This window comes from Oculina patagonica, chromosome 4, assembly GCF_052425735.1.
Source record: "Oculina patagonica isolate OP01 chromosome 4, crgOcupat, whole genome shotgun sequence".
NCBI classification, from domain to species: domain Eukaryota; kingdom Metazoa; phylum Cnidaria; class Anthozoa; order Scleractinia; family Oculinidae; genus Oculina; species Oculina patagonica.
The window spans coordinates 50,785,556-50,803,253 of NC_135761.1; the positions used below are offsets into that span (position 1 = coordinate 50,785,556).

Consider the following 17,698-nt stretch of genomic DNA (forward strand, 5'->3'; position numbering starts at 1 on the left):
TACTCGGCGGTTTTTTTCCTCCTCTTAAAATAATAATAATAATAAAAAAATCACTTACCTCGTAACTTCAAACTCGGCTAGGATAACCTTCTCCAGAATTTAAGGTAATACTTCCTGCTTCTCCTCCGTTTTTCTTATGGGCGCCAAGCGATATTCAGTTCATCTGCATCAAATTTCGTATTCTTTTCGGTATTAGACAGGGACTCTGCCAATTTCATCGAATAAGGAAGACGCCTGTTTATGAAAAATTGTTTTTGTTATTTAAATGTTGCATCAGCCAATAGTTATCTGGCAGGCACATCAATAACAATAGAAAACACGTCCGCTGCGATCTAATAAACGATTTTAAAATGATCACATCACAGAATTGACCAGTTGTCAATAACCACAAGGGGAAAACAGCAATTGCTAAAAATAAAATGACTGCTGTTTTGTTGTCGATAAAACTCGCCTGTTGTCGAACCTTTTATTTTCATTTTAGCGTATTTTTTACCATAAACGAGCTTAACGCTGGAATACCTTTTACAATTAAAGCTAAAGAATGTCAGAGTCATTTAGAGATGACGATGTGAAGATTAACACTGTTGCACGACATTTTTGTATAGTTTTGCTGTTTTATTTGAATATCCTCAGCAAATTAATCAGTCAACTCTTTATGTCTAAATTAAAATGATGAAAGATAAATCAGAACAATAAATAATAAATTACAATTTCTTATTGTTGACACCACACAACAACCAAGTGGGAAGAAGATAAGTTTCGATAACATGAATTATCGTCTAGCTGGTTATATCTATTCTAAAATAACTTCTTATTCGACGTTCAGCACGGTTGCCAAGGTGTCTTCATTTTTATAACCAGCAAATTACTGTGTTTGTGCAGGTACGATGAAGCAATTTCGCATGTATGTCACAACCCATCATAAGTCATATTGTACTTAATTTGAAAAAAAAATTTAATTTAACTTTATTCACTAATTTGTGAAAAAGTACAACAATTATTATTTATATTAATATTTATAGTTTTTTATACTTTTTTAGCACATAATGACGTGTAAGGGCCTGTTTACATGATTCCGGATTGACTTTCATTCCGGAACGAGTTCATTCCATCCCCATACATTTCTCTGTATCTGTTTACATGATACGGAGACGAAATTCAAGTCATTCCGGAATGAGTTCATTCCGGTTTTCATTCCGGAATGAAAGTTTCGTTCTGGAACGACATTTCATTCTGGTATCATGTAAACACAGAACGAATTTCGTTCCGAGATGAAACGCAACTCATTAAACCGCATACGGACTCCACAGTTTGAATTCAGAGCGAAAAAAACGTTATAGCATTTACTGTTTAGCCCAAAGAAGCAGCTCTATGTTCAAATTACTCGTCAAAACTGCAGATACGGCCATTAATGGGCACAAAAACATGTTTGCGCGAAACATGCGCCATCTTGTTTTGATCCCGCGCGAAACATGCACCACCTTGTTTTGATCTCGCGCGGAAATCGTGCACGTGAAAATGCCTTTGGTTGAACCGGTCGACTCTGTCATGTAAATGCAGAACGAATTTCATTCCGGAACGAAACTCGTTCCGGAATGAAAGTCATTCCGGAATCATGTAAACAGGCCCTAAGTTTCTGCATCATACCTCGTTACCTATTGTCGCTCATTGTGCCAGTTTTGAGCCTCAAACATACTTATAAAAGGACATTAATGACCCTTTCAACTCCAGTCTCGACCCTCGGTATCCTTGTTCCGCTTCGCAACAACAAATTTCTACCCTATCGTACGCCATATAAGGGGGTGGGGGTGGGGGTAAAGTCGTCGAAGTTGTTATCTCAGTTAAAGAACATAATTCTGGGTGTACTGTACTTTTTTAAAACGAGCCAGGGGACGAAGTTTTCCATCAAAGACGCAGAGGCAAATAGCTAGTCACACCATTTTTGCTTGGCTCAATGGTTTCCTTTGGTATTTGCCTGGAATTTTTTTTCCTGTAGGTGGATCACGTTCAGAGTAGGTTTTCCTCGTCGCGTCTGTATGAGAGTTATGGCATACTCTGAAGTTGTAAACGATGGACTCTGCTCGGGTTCGTACTTTAAAAGACAAGCTTTCCTATCGCTTTTCTAAACTCCTGTATTCGTATGGCATATACAAGAGGATTTACTACGGAACTGGCAAAATATATCACAGTTAGCGCGTCATAAATAACAACGCTTGTCGTAGTGGACAATTCCATTTGAATGTCGACTGGCATGGACATATAAATAGCCCAGGGCAAAATGGTTAGAACGGAAACTCCAGTGACTATGAATAATGTCATGGATAGTTTCCTTTCGGAGTGAATGGAGCCATGGTTTTGTGAGTGAGGGCTTCCTTGAACATTTACAATGATAATGACATAAGAGACCGTGAGGACAAGGAGGGTGAGAATACCAAATGAAGTCCAGACGTGCGATCCTGCATCTGCTTCTTTCAAAAACAAACCAGCCATTAGGGTAGCAAGAAGGAAACTTATAAACCAGCTAGCTATGATGATTTTAAAGTAAACCCATTTCCTTATTAAGCAATGCCTGAAGGGAAAAAGTGTCGCATGTAGCCGATCTAAAGAAATCAAGCAAAGATTTACTTGGGAGGCTACTGTAAAGGTCACTGCAAAAGCGAAACTAATTAAGCTTTTCCATGTGAAACCAAAGTTTTCTTCCTTCTCGTAGTACACAAACAGAGGTCCTGTCACAGCACCCACTAATAGATCAGCTACAGTCAGGTTTATTATGAGATACGTACTGCGCTTGCGCAAGTGGCGGATTCTGGCGAAGGCGGTGATAGTGATGGCATTGATTATTAATATCACAAAAAATTCAGTGATGAAGACTGGAAACAACCAGGCAATGTGCTCTTCTGCAGGATGGTCCAGATCTTCAGCAGTCATATCTCTGAACGAAACTATAAGTTCTTTCTGCAATAACCTTCTTTACGTACAAATTCCAGAGCAGCTAAAGTACATGAAAATAAAAAAATATATATTTATTCAGTAAATGGGACACGCAACCACGCAAGTTAAGTGCAAACATAGTAAAAAGAAAAAAATCTTCCCTGCTTGTATCGTCCCGACTTATTTGATAAGTTACCTCGTCTACATAATAAAACATAAGAATCCAGATCAAAATTATTTTACCTGCCTCTAAACAACGCGTTTTGCTAGGAAGGTAAAACTCAGTATGAAGCGCGATCAATATTTTGTGACAATTTGTGCTTATCCCGAATAGTTGGATGTTGTGCAGGTGGTCTGATGAACATCACTTTATATTCAAATGGCATAAATAATACTTTTTCACGGTGTTGGGAACAACAAATTTTGCTAACTTGCAAAAATAATAAAGCTTATATTTCATTCCGAAAATGAGCAATTCATTGTTCTCATTCCTCTTGCTTTTTTGTGGGAAATTGCTAGCGAGATAAAAACTGTTTTGGGCAAGCGAGGAGAGTAAAACTTTTAACATGTCTCATTGTTGTTATTTCCCGTTTGAGAAGGAACATTTGTCGATGAGTAAACCCATCTCTCGTAATGATTGGAACTTCAGGTTCTTCAGGTTTTTATTCGTTTACCATAAAAAAGTGCATGAAGTTTTGCCAAGAAGTCCTTAAACACATTTTTCGCCAAAAAGTTCTTTCTTTAAGGACAACTTATCCAGCAGACTGAATGGAAACAAACGACAGGCCATCTACAAAACTGTTTCAATTCTAGATATTCTGAAGTCCAGACATTGCGATCAGTTATAGAATCTTCACGAGTGAAATATAGACCAAAGTATACGCGGAATAAACGCGCTTTTGTGTTGCGTATTTTTTAAAGGATCAGGTGAATTATTCGATGGATGGGTTCCCAAAGTTGAGCGGCTTACGATACTTCCCCTGAAACATTTAAAGTGCTATTTTTCAGTATTATAGTTTTTAGGCCAGAATCTACCTCAACACAACTTATTATCAAACGGAAGAAGACACATTTTCGCTGAGCTTGTTTTTGACCGTTACGACCACATACATGTCTTTGTTTGTTAAAAACGTCGGTTTTAAGGTTTCTTTTTCTTTTTTTGCCTTTCTTGAAAAAAAGTTACTCACCTCTTAACTTGAAACAAGCAGAATTTTCCCCAGAAACTTTACGCTATTAAATTTCCTGATATTCCTTGCGGGTTTGTTATGAACCCCAGACGACATTCACATAATATGCTGTATTGTATTCTTTTCGATGTTAAACAAGGGCATCAAACAATTAACACAATACGTCAATACTTGGTCTTTCAAAATTGACATCAAAGCTAATTGGACTCAAATTGAAATTTCATGCAAAACGGCCAACGATGACGTCACGAAATGGACCAGCTGTCAATCACCATAAGACGTGAAAGCACTTAAAGCAGTTGCTGGAAAGAAAATGGCTCCTTTTGTTGTTGAAAAAACCCTGTCGATAATTTTGTTTTAACTTTTAAGTGTATAGTTAACAATGATGTGACGCTGGAGCATTTGTATCATCGTGCATTATAATATTTGAGAACTTAATAGTTACTGCCAACAATCTCTCGCTTGCCTTTGAGAGACCATCGGTAATTCAAAACTGTATGTATTTTGAATTTTTTTCGGTAAGCGTTTGCCAATGAATATAAACTCGGCTGAAACAGGTGTCGAGAACTCTTCAACCATAAAAGGAGAAGTATTCCACCTGTAATCACAAATAGTCATTTGCATAATCCTGTCACGCGAGCTTGTCAATTAAAAAAAAGCCGTGGATGACAGAAACGGAAAGAGCGCTGGAAAATTTGTAAGATTGCTACATTGAAGAACAGTGATGTCTTGTAATGGCGGTTGAAAGTTTTTTAAAAGTTAAAAAAGATTTGCAGGCATGGCAAACTTAGCCCTCCATGGTACAATTTTTTAAATTTTACCAACTTTTTAAACACCATTGATCTCGAAATTGGTAGTCGTACAGAATTTATCACATTCTTTTGATTTCTAGCATCACTTTTTTTCCAGAACCATTTTAATGATTGACACGATCACGTGACAGGCTTATGCCAGAGGCCTACCCCATTTTTACTTATTTTTTAGGGAAATTAATATCGAAAATGTGGCTGATAAAAATTTCACAAAACCAAAATTTTGCGATTTCACAGGTCAGCGTTACGTTCACGACATTTGGAAGAGAGGGCAAAGGAATTATTACAAGCATTGAAAATGGCGCAAAGTTAAGAAAATGATTTTATAGTGGGTAATAAATTTCAAGTCGTTTATTTTTTTTCGCAGTTTTTTTTATTTCGCAAGTTTTCGCAATTGCAAAAACTGCGAAAAATGTGCGAATAATTAACAGTTATTGGACGAGGTTGAGCAAAATATCGTGATTTGTCAGTGGCGAGAAGATCAATTTATTTGCCGAATTATTTGCCGAATTGATCTGCGAGACACTGACAAATCACGATATTTTGCGATAACCGAGTTCAATAACCGTTTTATCATTCGATCACCGAATTTGTTTCTCATAAGCATTTTCGGGAAGGGGAAAGCGCGCACAGCCTTGCAAAAGTATTCATAGAAATCACTCAAGAATTTATTCCCAGCAATAATTTATTCCCTCATATATTCAACCGTTCACAGTTCTTCGGGGACTTAAATAAACATCGAAAAAGGGGGAAAAGAACTTATTAAAATCAATTTTCCCTGCTCTCGAAAAGTTTCTTCAAAAGTTAAAAGTGCAGTTGTAAAAGTTGTTATTCACGGTTTGCTGCGTATTAGATTGTTCGACACTGAGTTCATTCAGAATATATGCTTCTTGGGATGCTGTTAGAAGTGGCTCTTGAGAAGTTGCACGTTCAGTGTCGCTTGTCCGTCCAACCACAGAGGTAGCCGGCACAATGGCGGTTACGGTCTTCTTGTTCAACGATTCTGCCAATGTTTCTGACATCTTCCAGTTCGTGCTAAGGCTCGTTTGTGAAGCATAACTGCGGATACTGCTTTCGCTCTTGTGGCCAGACAGTGCCATGATGTGTCGGGCTTCGTATCCACATTCGTCAAGGATTGTTATCGCAGTTGCTCTGATGGAGTGATTTGTGTACACGAACGAAAGCTTCGCTGCGATGGACAACTTCTTCATCTTGTCACCAAGCGTGCGTTCACCAACGACCATATTGTCGTACCAAACTTCATCGCTCTCATCAACTGCTTTCTTGTGTCTTTGAAACAGGAACTCGTTCTTCGGATTAAGACGAGACACGTACTTTTCAAACGACAGGACTGGGCACAAAGGCCCGCCAGTTTCAAACATTGTTTGTGATTCCTGGGCTTCGTCGTTTTCTCGCCGATTTTTGGTCAATTCATCCTTCACTTTGCATACATATCTTACACCAGACGAGTCAGTACGGATGGAGAAATCTTCCTTTTTCAATTCTCTCAAGTTCTGCCGTCCTCTTCTACAGAAGAAAATCATAACTTCAAAGAAAACTTTGTTCTGGAGTGTATCCGGCTGAGTTAAACTGAACAGTCCACTTTCATACAATTTCTTGATGTCTTCTTTGTTTATCGGTGGTTTGTGCTGTGTTTGAGCTTTTCCTTCCCGTTTAATCTCGGAAATTTCCGCTTGATAAACTGCGTTGGCTTCCGAAAACTCAGGGTCTTTGATGATATCCATCTTGTACGTGCTAAAATAGCGCTGAAGGCCGCAGCGGATCCCCACGAGTGAAGATTTAGAGTAAAGCTCGCCATTCTTTTTCCTCACCTCCGCGTAAAACTTCCGCAGTACAACTGCCAATTCCTTCTTTGTCGACACGAGAGGCTCCTCTTCTATTCCTCTTTCTTTGAGATATTCACGTAAAACACTGTGGGAAACTTTTGTTGCTTTTTTAGTGTTCTCGCTGCTTTTCTGATCAATTAAAAATTTTAAATCGCTCTCTGACAGGTTAGGGAAGCGTTCTGCCATTTTCATTCAAGAGCAGGAATGAGCGGGAGAACAATTACGCATGAGCAGAATATTATTTGTAGCTAAATCACTGTAAGACGCTAATGCGCGTGAGCAGACCATTATTTGTAGGCAGTTATTTGTAGATCACGTGGTGGGCTCTCGGCCAATGAAAAGGAAGAAAAAATTGCATCAAATGATAATGTATTATCAATGGCGATTGTCAGCAAGAATACCACCTGTCAGGGGGTCTGAGTATTGTACATATATGTGTTTCACCGACGATCTTCGGCCGATCCCCACAAAGTGCAATACGTCAGTTTTAACTAAGTTATGAACAGTAAAATAGAGACAGTACAATTTCTTCTTACTCTAAAAAATTGCTATATTTTGCATCGCTTTAGTCTTCAGCTAACATCTACCACAGACTAAAGATAGTCTTCGATAGTTCAAAAGAAGTAACAGATGGCCAGAGTTTGTTGTTGGTCAACCTTATGAACAGAGGCTTTTACTGTTTAAAAATACTCTGCGGTTTTTTCCTCTTCTTAAAAAAAATCACTTACCTCGTGACTTGAGACTCGGCTAGTATAACCTTCTTGAGAATTTAAGGTAAAAATTTCTTCTTTTTCTCTGTTTTTTTTTTTTTTATGTGCGCCAAGTGATATTCATATGATTTGCATCAAATTCCGTATTCTTTTCGGTATTAGACTGGAAGACGTCTGTTTATAAAAAAAAATGGTCAATAACAATAGATGGCTTCACCGATAACTTCACTAACGTCAACTTATTAAACTTAATTCAAAGTTAACTGAGCTTAAATTGGACGTTTATGCCACATTTCCCGCTTGTTGACCGAATAACGTCCTTGGCGATCGACCATAAACGATTTATGATCAGATCACAGAATTAACCAGTTGTCAATCACGACAAGTGGAAAAAGTAATTGCAAAAAAGAAAATGATCGCTGTTTTGTCGTCGATAAAACTCATCAGTTGTCGAAAAAATTTATTTTCATTTTAGCGTATTTTTACCAATAACGTGCCTGATGCTGGAATTTTTGCATTGTGGATTACGACATAGCTCAGTGCTTACAATTTCTATCGCCTTTTATAAGCTAAAGAGACGACGATGAAAAGATAAACACTGTTGTATTACATTTTTGTATAGTTTTGCTGTTTATTTAAATATCCTCAGCGAATTAAGAAGTAAACATTGTTCTTTTAATGACTAAATTTAAATGATGAAAGATTAACCAGAACAATTAACAATAATTTACAATTTCTAATTGTTGACACCACACGCCAACCAAGTGCGAAGAAGATAAACTTTGATAATTTAATTATATTCTAGCTGGTTATTCTAAAGATAATTTCTTATTCGACGTTCAGCGAGGTTGCTAAGGTGTCTTCATTTTTGTAACCAGCAAATAACTGTGTTAATGCAGGTACGACGAAGCAAATTCGCATGTCAACACCCATCATAAATCATATTGTGCTTATTTCGAAAAGAAATGAATTAGGCCTGGGCCAAACGTCGAACTTAACATGAGTCGAACCTGATGCAAATGACCAAAAACAATAGATTTTGCTCATCGCATTAGGTTCGATTCATGTGAAGTTTGACTTTTGACCCGGGCCTTATTTCCCTTATTTGTGAAAAAGTACAATTTATACTTTTTAGTATAAGGATAGGCAAATAGGTAGTCACACTATTTGCTTGGCTTAATTGTTTCCTCTGGCATTTGCCTGGGATTTTTTTTCCTGTAGGTGGATGACGTTCAAAGTAGGTTTTCCTCGTCGCCTCTGTGTGAGAGTTATGGCATACTGCAGGGCCGTAGCCAGACTTTTGGCATAGACGAGGCTGTATTTTGCTAGGGTGGTCTGGGGTCATCATCATGGGCCAAAGCCCTAAGTGGGCATAGGGCCGGACATTCTTCTCCGCCATGCTGCACGGTCGCGGGCAGCCACCGCTGCCTCGTTCCACGAGCCAAAACCCAAAGCCGCTCTTTCTCTTTCGGCAGTTCTTCGCCAAGTTTCCTCATCTCTCTTGCTACAACTGCGGTTTTTCCTATTTGGTACATCGTTCTGACGTTCCACGTTCCTATCTTTATAATAGACTTGGGTGAAGCCAACGACTCCCTCAGAGAACAGGCTTCCTTTCGGCTTACACCTGTTCCCGTCATTAACCCATCCTCCCATATGATAAAATCATCATTTGGAGTCAGGCAAGTGGTTGTGCTGCTCCCGATGTAACAAGTCTAGAAGCCCTGAAACGCGTTTTCCAACACTTTTCATAATGTATTTCTTGCGAAAAATCAATCTTGTTCAACAGAAAGTTATTTTCCCAACTAAACGTATTTTGTTTTTAATTTTGGGATAAAATCTAGACGAGGCAAGTGCCTCGTCTTGCCTCTTGCTAGTTACGGCACAGGACTGTGAAGTTGTAAAGGATGGACTCTGCTTGGGTTCGTACTTTTACAAACAAGCTTTCGTATCGCTTTTCTAAACTCCTGCATTCGTATGGCATATACAAGAGGATTTACTACGGAACTGGCGAAATATATCACAGCTAGCACACCATGAATATCAACGCTTGACTTATTGAACAAATCTTCTTGTATGTCAACTGGTATGGAACAATAAATAGCCCATGGCAGAATGGTAAGAACGGAAACTCCAGTAACTATTAATAATGTCACGGAAAGTTTTCTTTCGGCGTAAATTGAACCAAAATGTTGTGAATGAGGGCTTTTTTGAACATTTAGAATGATAATGACATATGAGAGTACGAGGATAATGAAGGTGAGCATACCAAATGAGGCCCATAGGTACGAATCTCCCTCCGATTCATACAAAAGCAAGCTAGCCATGAGAGAAGCCAAAATGAAAGTTATAAACCAGCTACCCATGATGATCTTCAAGTAAACGCATTTTCTAATTAGGCAATGCCTAAAGGGGAAAAGTGTCGCATGTAGCCGATCTAACGAAATCAAGCACAGGTTCACTTGGGAGGCTATTGGGAAGGTCAGGTCAAATGCCAAACTAATGAATCTTCGCCATGTCAAACCAAATTTTTCTTCATTGTTGTGATATATGTACAAAGGTCCTGTCACGGCACCCACCAGTAGATCAGCCACAGTAAGGTTTATAATGAGGTACGTACTGCGCTTGCGCAAGTGACGGATTCTTGTGAAGGTGGTGATAGTAATGGCGTTGATTATTAATATCAGTAGAAATTCAGTGATGAAGACTAGAAACAACCAGGCAGTGTCCTCTTTTGCAGGATAGTCGTCAGTGGTCATTCTTCTGAAAAAAACGGACAGTTCTTTTTTGCAATAATCTTCCTTTCGTATTTATTCCAGTCCAGCTAAAGTAAATGAAAATAGAAATGTTTAATTATGTTTAGCAGATGGGCGACACAACCACCCAAAATTAAGTCCAAGCACAGAGTACAAGAAAAAATTCTCTTGGTTGTATCGCCCGACTTATACGTGTACACACATCTTAGACGTAAACCAGGCTAGGTGACACGAGAATGCTTCCGATTCCAGCTTAAATCATTTTACTTGCATCTAAACAAAGTGGTTTACTTGGGCCGAAATTTAAACTTAACATGAAGCACAATATTTTTGTGACAATTTGTGCTTATCCTGAACAGTTGGCCGAAATATTGTGCAGGTGATTTGATGAATACCACTTTATATTCAAATGGCATGAATAATATTTATTCATGGTGTCTCTTAAAAAAAACTTAAAAAGTGATTAAGCACGCATTTCATCGTCATTTTTAAGGAATTTCTAGCAAAATAAAAACTTGAACTTAAGGATAAACTGTTTTTGGCAAAGTGCAAAGGGTCACACTTAAATGTCCTTATTATCTGCGCTGTCAGTGAGAAAGCTATATGCACAATGCTTATATTTCTCCCGAAGGATAACTCATCCAGCAGACTGAGTAGCACAGACACAATCATGAGACCATACGCCAAAAACGTTTTTCTAGATAGACATTGCTAATGAACTTGGGAGTTCGGTCATATAAACTTGTACTAGTCGAATTAATATAGATCACAGTTAAACGGAATTAACGGGTTGCAAATTTTAAAAGCAATTTTTTTGCTGTATTTATCTAAAACGGTCAGATAAATTCCCTATGTCGAGCCGCTTAATATGCCAATATCTTCTTCGTTTAGATGCTATTTTCTGTTTTCTTCGTTTTCAGCTAGAGCCTACCACAAGACAACTAATTACGATCGAAGAAGAGTCTTGTCTACCAACTGTTTTTGACAAGTCTTACAATGACAGGCCTTTGTTAGTTAAAAACACAGTAAAGTTTCTTTTCTTCACCCTTCTTGAAAAAAAAAATCACTCACCTCTTAACTTGAAACAAAGAGAGCTTTCCTCCAGAATTTAAGGTGAAACTTTACGCTATTAAATTTCCTGATATTACTTGCGGGTTTGTTATGAACACCAGAAGGCATTCAGTTAATTTGCAGTTTCGTATTCTTTTCGATGTTAAACAGGGAATCAGCCAATTACACACAATACGTCAATACTTGGTCTTTCAAAATTGACATCAAAGCTAATTGGACTCAAATTGCAATTTTATGCAAAACGGTCGATGATAACATAACGTAAACGGAATTGACCAGTTGTCAATCACCACAAGATGTAAAAGCACCTTAAGCAGTTGCCGAAAAACAAAATGGGACCGCTTTGTTGTCCATACAACTCGTCTGCCGTCGACAATTTTAACTGTTTAGTGTATTGTTAACAATAATGTGACGGACTGGAAGATTTGTATCGTCGACTATTATAATATTTAAGAACTTATCAGTAATTGCCACCAATCTCTCTCTTGTCTTTGAGAAACCAGCAATCATCCAAAATTTCTTTATATTTTCAATTTGGCTCTGTTAGCATTTGCCACTGAATATTCATTCAGCTGAAACAGCTGTCGAGCACTCGGCCATAATGGAGGGATAACTATTCCGCTTGCGATCTGCATAACACTGTCACGCGACCCCTGACTAGTGGAAGCTGAGCACGGAGGGAATTATGGGAAGGAGGAGAGACGACTGGGGACGAGTCAGACGCGACCCTGGTGAAACGGAATGGATGGCAAAAATGGATATTTTCGCTAAACGTCAACACACGGTCTTTTAATCTGAATTCAAAGTCAACTGAGCTTAAGTCGGAAGTTTATGCCAACCCGCTTGTTGACGTCGACCGAATAACGTCGGTGGCTATATAAAATGAGGAGAGCGGAGTGCGGAATCCGAAATTGCGGAGTTTGTAAAGAAAATAAAAATTCAAAAAAATAATAAATAAATAAATAAATAAAAAATAAAAAATAAATATAAAAAAAAAAATAAAAAAATATGATAAAATTAAAAAAAAATATATATATATATATATATTAAAATAAATTTAATAAAAATGAAAACAAATATTACAAAATTAACTAAATATTGAAAAAATAATACATATTTTTGCGAAGCGGATCGTTCAGACCGCGGTCATTCAGTCAAAATTGACTGCAGCTCACGTTTCACGAACTTCTACATTTTTCACAAAAATGTGATGAATCACAACTCGTAATCTTAATATAACTTTAGTTTCTTTTTTACCAAAGAGCCTACTATTCATTCGTTGTCGCACAAAAGTTTATTTTTTAAAATTTGAACTTCGTCAATCAGAATGCGACAAGTTTAGAAGGCGGAGTTGACAAGTGCCACGTCTTTATGGTTCTTTTAGAGGGTTTACTGTGTATTCTTGGAAAGCTAGGCGTATTTTTTTACGAGGCAATACGGCTTTAGGCTCTTTGGTAAAAAAGAAAGTAAAGTTTTTTTTTTAAGTTTGTGAGTCCTGATTCGCAACATTTTTGTGAAAAATGTAGAAATTCGTGAAACGTGAGCTGCAGTCATTTTTGACTGAATGAAATGACCGCGGTCTGAACGATCCGCTTCAGTGCTTCAGGCGAAGCTGTGCAAAAATGTGATTATTTAATTAATATTTAATTTATTTTGTAATACAGATTTTTTATTTTTATTAAATTTATTTTAGTATATATTCTTTAATTTTATCATACTTTTTTATTTATTTATTTATTTATTTATTTATTTATTTTTTTACAGACTCCGAAATTTCGGACTCCGCACTCTGCACTCCTCTTTTTTCGGAACAACCTCAATAATCACATCACAGAATTAACCAGTTAGTCGCAACAAGCAGAAAAAAAAGTAATTGCTGGAAAGAAATTAAAATGGCCATTTTGCAGTAGATAAAACTCGCCTGTTGACGAAATGTTATTTCAGATTTAGTTTATCATCACCAGTAACATGCTTTTTGCTGAAATATTACTGTAATGAACAAACATTATTCCCTTTATTATTGTATTTAAAATATGAAAGATATACAATATGAAGCCCCTCTCTTCACCAGAAGGACGACAAACTACAATTCCTAATTGTTGACCCCAGAGAACAACCAAGAGGCAAGAAGATAAAATTTCACACTGTACATGATATTATAACTAGTTATTCTTATTACATCTTATTTCGACAACGTTGGGATCGGTTTCTATATATAAGGTATTTTGACTTAGCGAAACATATATTTTTAACCGTGCAAATTATTGTGTATAAAAAAGCTGTGACGACAACCAATCCACATGTCATCACCCATCATAAATCATATTATACTTTTTCTGAAAAGAAATTAATTATTTCACTAATTTGTAAAAAAAGTAAAATTTTTACTTGTTAAGCACATGATAATGTGTTGTAAGTATTTACATTATACCGCATTATCTACGGTAGAATTTCCCAATTCCTAACTCGAACAAACTTACACAACTTGTATTGTGGGGCCAGGCTCGTTCCCAGTCGCTCCCAAGGCGGTTTTGACTAGACCGCATTTTATCAAGGGAAGGCCCCCCTCCCTGCCCTGCAACCCTCGCCTCATTCCGCCCCAGTCTTTTATTGCCTTTAGGAACAAATAAGTAGGGATTGGAAACGAGTCTGTTATGGGGCTTCGTTCTATGACACTTCTATAAACACATTTCATAAAATGAATGACACATGTCGTGTTATTTTAGGTATTATTTTTCAGTTTTAACGCAAACGTTTATATAAAAGGACATCCCGATATGGTTTCGCAACAAAAAAGTTTCTACCCCATTGTATGCCACAGATGAGGGGAACTGTCGTTCAAGTTGTTCTCTGGTAGAGGACACATATCGTAGTCTGGATGAACGTTTTTGAAATGTGCTAACCTTTGAAAATGCATTCAAGGCTGAGGCAATGAGATAGTGACGTCATTTTGTTTGGCTCAGTTTTTACCTCTTGGTCTTCTCTCAAAAACTTTTTTCTTTTCGTGGGTGGCGTAGATAAAAGGTTTTACCGCGTCAGTTTGAGGTTTAGAGTTACGGCGCACTGCCAGGTTGTAAAGGATGGACTGTGCTCGGCTCCATACTTTTACAAACAAGGTTCACTATCGCTTTTCTAAACTCTTGCATTCGTATGGCATATACAAGGGGATTCACAATGGAACTGGCGAAATATATCGCAGCTAGCACTTTATCGATATCGACGCTTGACGAATCGGACAATTATCTCTGTATGTCGACCGGAATAGAACTAGAAATAGCCCATGGCAGAATGGTTATAACGGAAACTCCAGTGACTATGAATAATGTCACGGATAGTTTCCTTTCGGTGTGAATTGAACAATGATTTTGTGCACGAGGGCTTCTTTGAACATTTAGGATGATAATAACATAAGACACTGTGAGTACAAGGAGGGTGAGGACACTAAATGAGGCCCAAACGTACGATCCTGCATCGGATTCATTCAAAAGCAAGACAGCCATGAGGGTGGCCAGAAGGAAAGTTATAAACCAGCTAGCTATAATGATTGTAAAGTAAACTTCTTTCCTAATTAAGCAATGTCTGAAGGGAAAAAGTGTCGCATGTAACCGATCTAAAGAAATCAAGCAAAGGTTCACTTGGGAGGCCATTGCGAAGGTCAGTTGAAAGGCGAAACTAATAAATCTTTCCCATGTGAAACCAGATTTTTCTTCATTGTTATTATATATGAACACGTACAACGGTCCAGTCACGGCACCCACCAGTAGATCGGCCACAGTCAGGTTTATTATGAGATACGTACTGCGCTTGCGCAAGTGGCGGATTCTTGCGAAGGCGGTGATAGTGATGGCATTGATTATGGATATCAGAAGAAATTCAGTAATGAAGACTGGAAACAACCAGGCAGTGTCTTCTTCTGCAGGATATTCTAGGTCTTCAGCAGTCATCTTAGCTTTCTGAACGAAACTAAAAGTTCTTTCTGAAATAATCTTCGTAGAAAAAAAGATGTAAATAAATAAGATAATAAAATGTAAAATTTAATAATAAGATAATAAGATGTAAAATTTCTATCTGAAATAATCTTCTTTACGTACTTATTCCAGACCAGCTAAAGTGAATAAAAATAGAAATGTTTAAATATATTCAGTAAATGGGCGACGCAACCACGCAAGAATAATTAAGTGCAAACACAGCAAAAAGAAAAAATATCCCTTGCTTGTACGGTCCCGACTTATTTGAGTGGTTACCTCCTTCGCGCAAAACAAGGCTTTAGTAACACATTAAAACATAAGATACCAGGTCAAAATTATTTTACCTGCATCTAAACGACGCGTTTTGCTATATTTAAGCAATAGACCGCGCTTTCTAGGGCTTTACTGGCGTAATAAAACCACGCGGGATGTTGGGAGAACACGAGAAAAGCTTGTTAATCTCGAGCCGCAGGCGAGTGATTTACAAGCTTTTCGAGTGTTCTCCCAACATCCCAAGTGGTTTTATTACGCCAGTAAAGCCCTAGAAAGTGCGGTTTATTGCTTTTATGAAATTACTATAGAAAACTTTCGTCAAAGACATAGGAATCTATTTTATTTTTCGTGATCAAATGTTTTATTCTCAACAAGTTCATCGGATGACACGGTAAACCAATCACAGCGGCTGAAAGAATAAAACACAGGTTCAGCTCCGCACACAAAATTCACGGATCGACGAGCCAAAACGTTCAAAAGTTGTCTTAAAGCTATGAAAGTCTTAAGAAAGGAAAGGAAAAATGCAAACTGACATAGTACGAAATGTATTCAACGATTTTAAAGTTCTTTGACGTGGAAAACTAGCAAATTGTGGCCGGAGTCATTCATCCCGAAAGTGAGAGACTGCACGAGTTTACAAACTTCGCAGACTGACGAAGGTATTGAGAATAAAGGTTAGTTCCACAAACTCTACTTTAGAAATTTGTTATGATTTTATTTATTCCGTATTCTTTCGTTTTCGCCGATTAACAGACTTGGCAGAAAGCACTGAAAGCATATAAAACTAAAATTCTAATTCAAGCGCGAGGACTCAACGTGAGTTTCTGCCATCAAAATAATTAATTCAAGTAAGCTTTCATTGCGATCAATTTGATGCAGTTTTAATTCCTTTCAAATAACATTTCCGAGTAAGCCGACCTGTTTATTGTGTTCCTTCTCATATGTTTTTCTCTGCGTTTTCGTTTTTTTCTTTAGTTCCTTCGCTCCAACTGTGGTGAGTGGGAAAATTTGTTTTTGTGATCCACCCTCAGTAAATTTTCACATTGAGAACCATATTCTCCGTTTTAACAATCAGATAGACCAAAAGAAGATATTAAACTAACGTTAATTCTTCGTCCTTATGCGTAATCGAGCGCAGTGCGACCATGTCGGGACAGAAGCGGGACTTTACCAGTACAATAGTACATAGGTTTTTTGAACTATTTGACCAATCAGAGCGCGCGTAGTATCTGAGTTATTTTAATATATAGATTTAGGCAAGCCTAAAAGCGGAGCTCCCCGGTTATATGCCCTTTACATTTTTTTTAGAATGATTTTTTATTAGTGTTATTTTCTTTATATATATTATGTATTGTTTTTCACCATGAACAACAGCACCAAATAAAAGTAAAAATAGTTCATCAATCAAAAGGGGATGATCATCTAGCAGTTTGTGCATAACCTCCCAAAGATATATAAACTCTCAAAGAGAAACTAGAACAAAGAAAGCGTTGCTCTAGAAAATATCCATACACCCACCATAACTGGTATGTTATAGCTGTACATAGCATACAACTGGAAAGTTTTGCATGTAGCTTGTCCCACCCCCCCCCCCCCCCTCAAACGGGGGCCCTATTGGAACAGTGACAGTATTATTTCCCGATACTATAAATAACAACAAATAACTAATCTGTGAGACACACCCACAAAACAAAACAGCTGTGTTTAATGTTTTATTATTTAATGACTGAGTTCGGTTTTGGTGAAGTAAAAATTTGCCTATGAACAACATATATTTTATCAGTTATTATTTTATTGCAACATGTGAGATTAATTTAGAGATTGATGAACTGTGTATCTCATTATCATGATTACTGTTCTTCACAGTGTGGGCACTGGGAATTAAATGTTTGGGTAGGTAAAGCCTGCTGTTGAGCCAAGTGGCTCATCAGGCTGGAGCGTAACCAGGTTTCTGCAGCATTATTAAGCGGCTAGGAGTATTTCTACTCCCCCTGGATGGGATGCTAGTCCATCGCAGGGTTAACCCCCCCCCCTCCCCCAGCAGTAAATAAGCCGGTACCCTGGGTGAAGAGAAGAACTATGAGAGTAAAGTGTCTTGCCTAAGAACGCAACGTAGTGCCCGGGCCAGGTCTCGAACCCGGACCGC

At 37.8% G+C, this 17,698-nt stretch overlaps 3 protein-coding genes and 1 pseudogene across 3 annotated transcripts; all 4 read right to left on the bottom strand.

Annotated features, from left to right (window-relative positions):
- Positions 1–1,793: 1,793 nt before the first annotated feature.
- On the bottom strand, positions 1,794–2,975 carry LOC144648961 (trace amine-associated receptor 7e-like). Its single transcript, XM_078508412.1, has one exon. It carries the CDS (start codon positions 2,926–2,928, stop codon positions 2,095–2,097), a length of 834 nt encoding a protein of 277 aa, XP_078364538.1. The 5' UTR covers positions 2,929–2,975; the 3' UTR covers positions 1,794–2,094.
- Positions 2,976–5,727: 2,752 nt separating this feature from the next.
- On the bottom strand, positions 5,728–6,963 carry LOC144648562 (uncharacterized protein KIAA1958-like). The gene has a single exon (XM_078508087.1). The coding sequence runs from the start codon at positions 6,961–6,963 to the stop codon at positions 5,728–5,730; it is 1,236 nt and encodes a 411-aa protein (XP_078364213.1).
- A 2,398-nt stretch (positions 6,964–9,361) lies between these two features.
- On the bottom strand, positions 9,362–11,401 carry LOC144650342 (melanocortin receptor 5-like). Its single transcript, XM_078509998.1, has 2 exons — positions 11,312–11,401; positions 9,362–10,308 (listed from the first exon to the last, which is right to left on the bottom strand). Exon 2 carries the CDS (start codon positions 10,241–10,243, stop codon positions 9,362–9,364), a length of 882 nt encoding a protein of 293 aa, XP_078366124.1. The 5' UTR covers positions 10,244–10,308; positions 11,312–11,401.
- Positions 11,402–14,364: 2,963 nt separating this feature from the next.
- LOC144650966 (melanocortin receptor 5-like) lies at positions 14,365–15,255 on the bottom strand (annotated as a pseudogene).
- Positions 15,256–17,698: the final 2,443 nt, after the last annotated feature.

Bases quoted from the DNA above. Each gene is read 5' to 3' on its own strand.
- LOC144648961 (XM_078508412.1), bottom strand. From the start codon at position 2,928: ATGACTGCTGAAGATCTGGACCATCCTGCAGAAGAGCACATTGCCTGG.
- LOC144648562 (XM_078508087.1), bottom strand. From the start codon at position 6,963: ATGGCAGAACGCTTCCCTAACCTGTCAGAGAGCGATTTAAAATTTTTA.
- LOC144650342 (XM_078509998.1), bottom strand. From the start codon at position 10,243: ATGACCACTGACGACTATCCTGCAAAAGAGGACACTGCCTGGTTGTTT.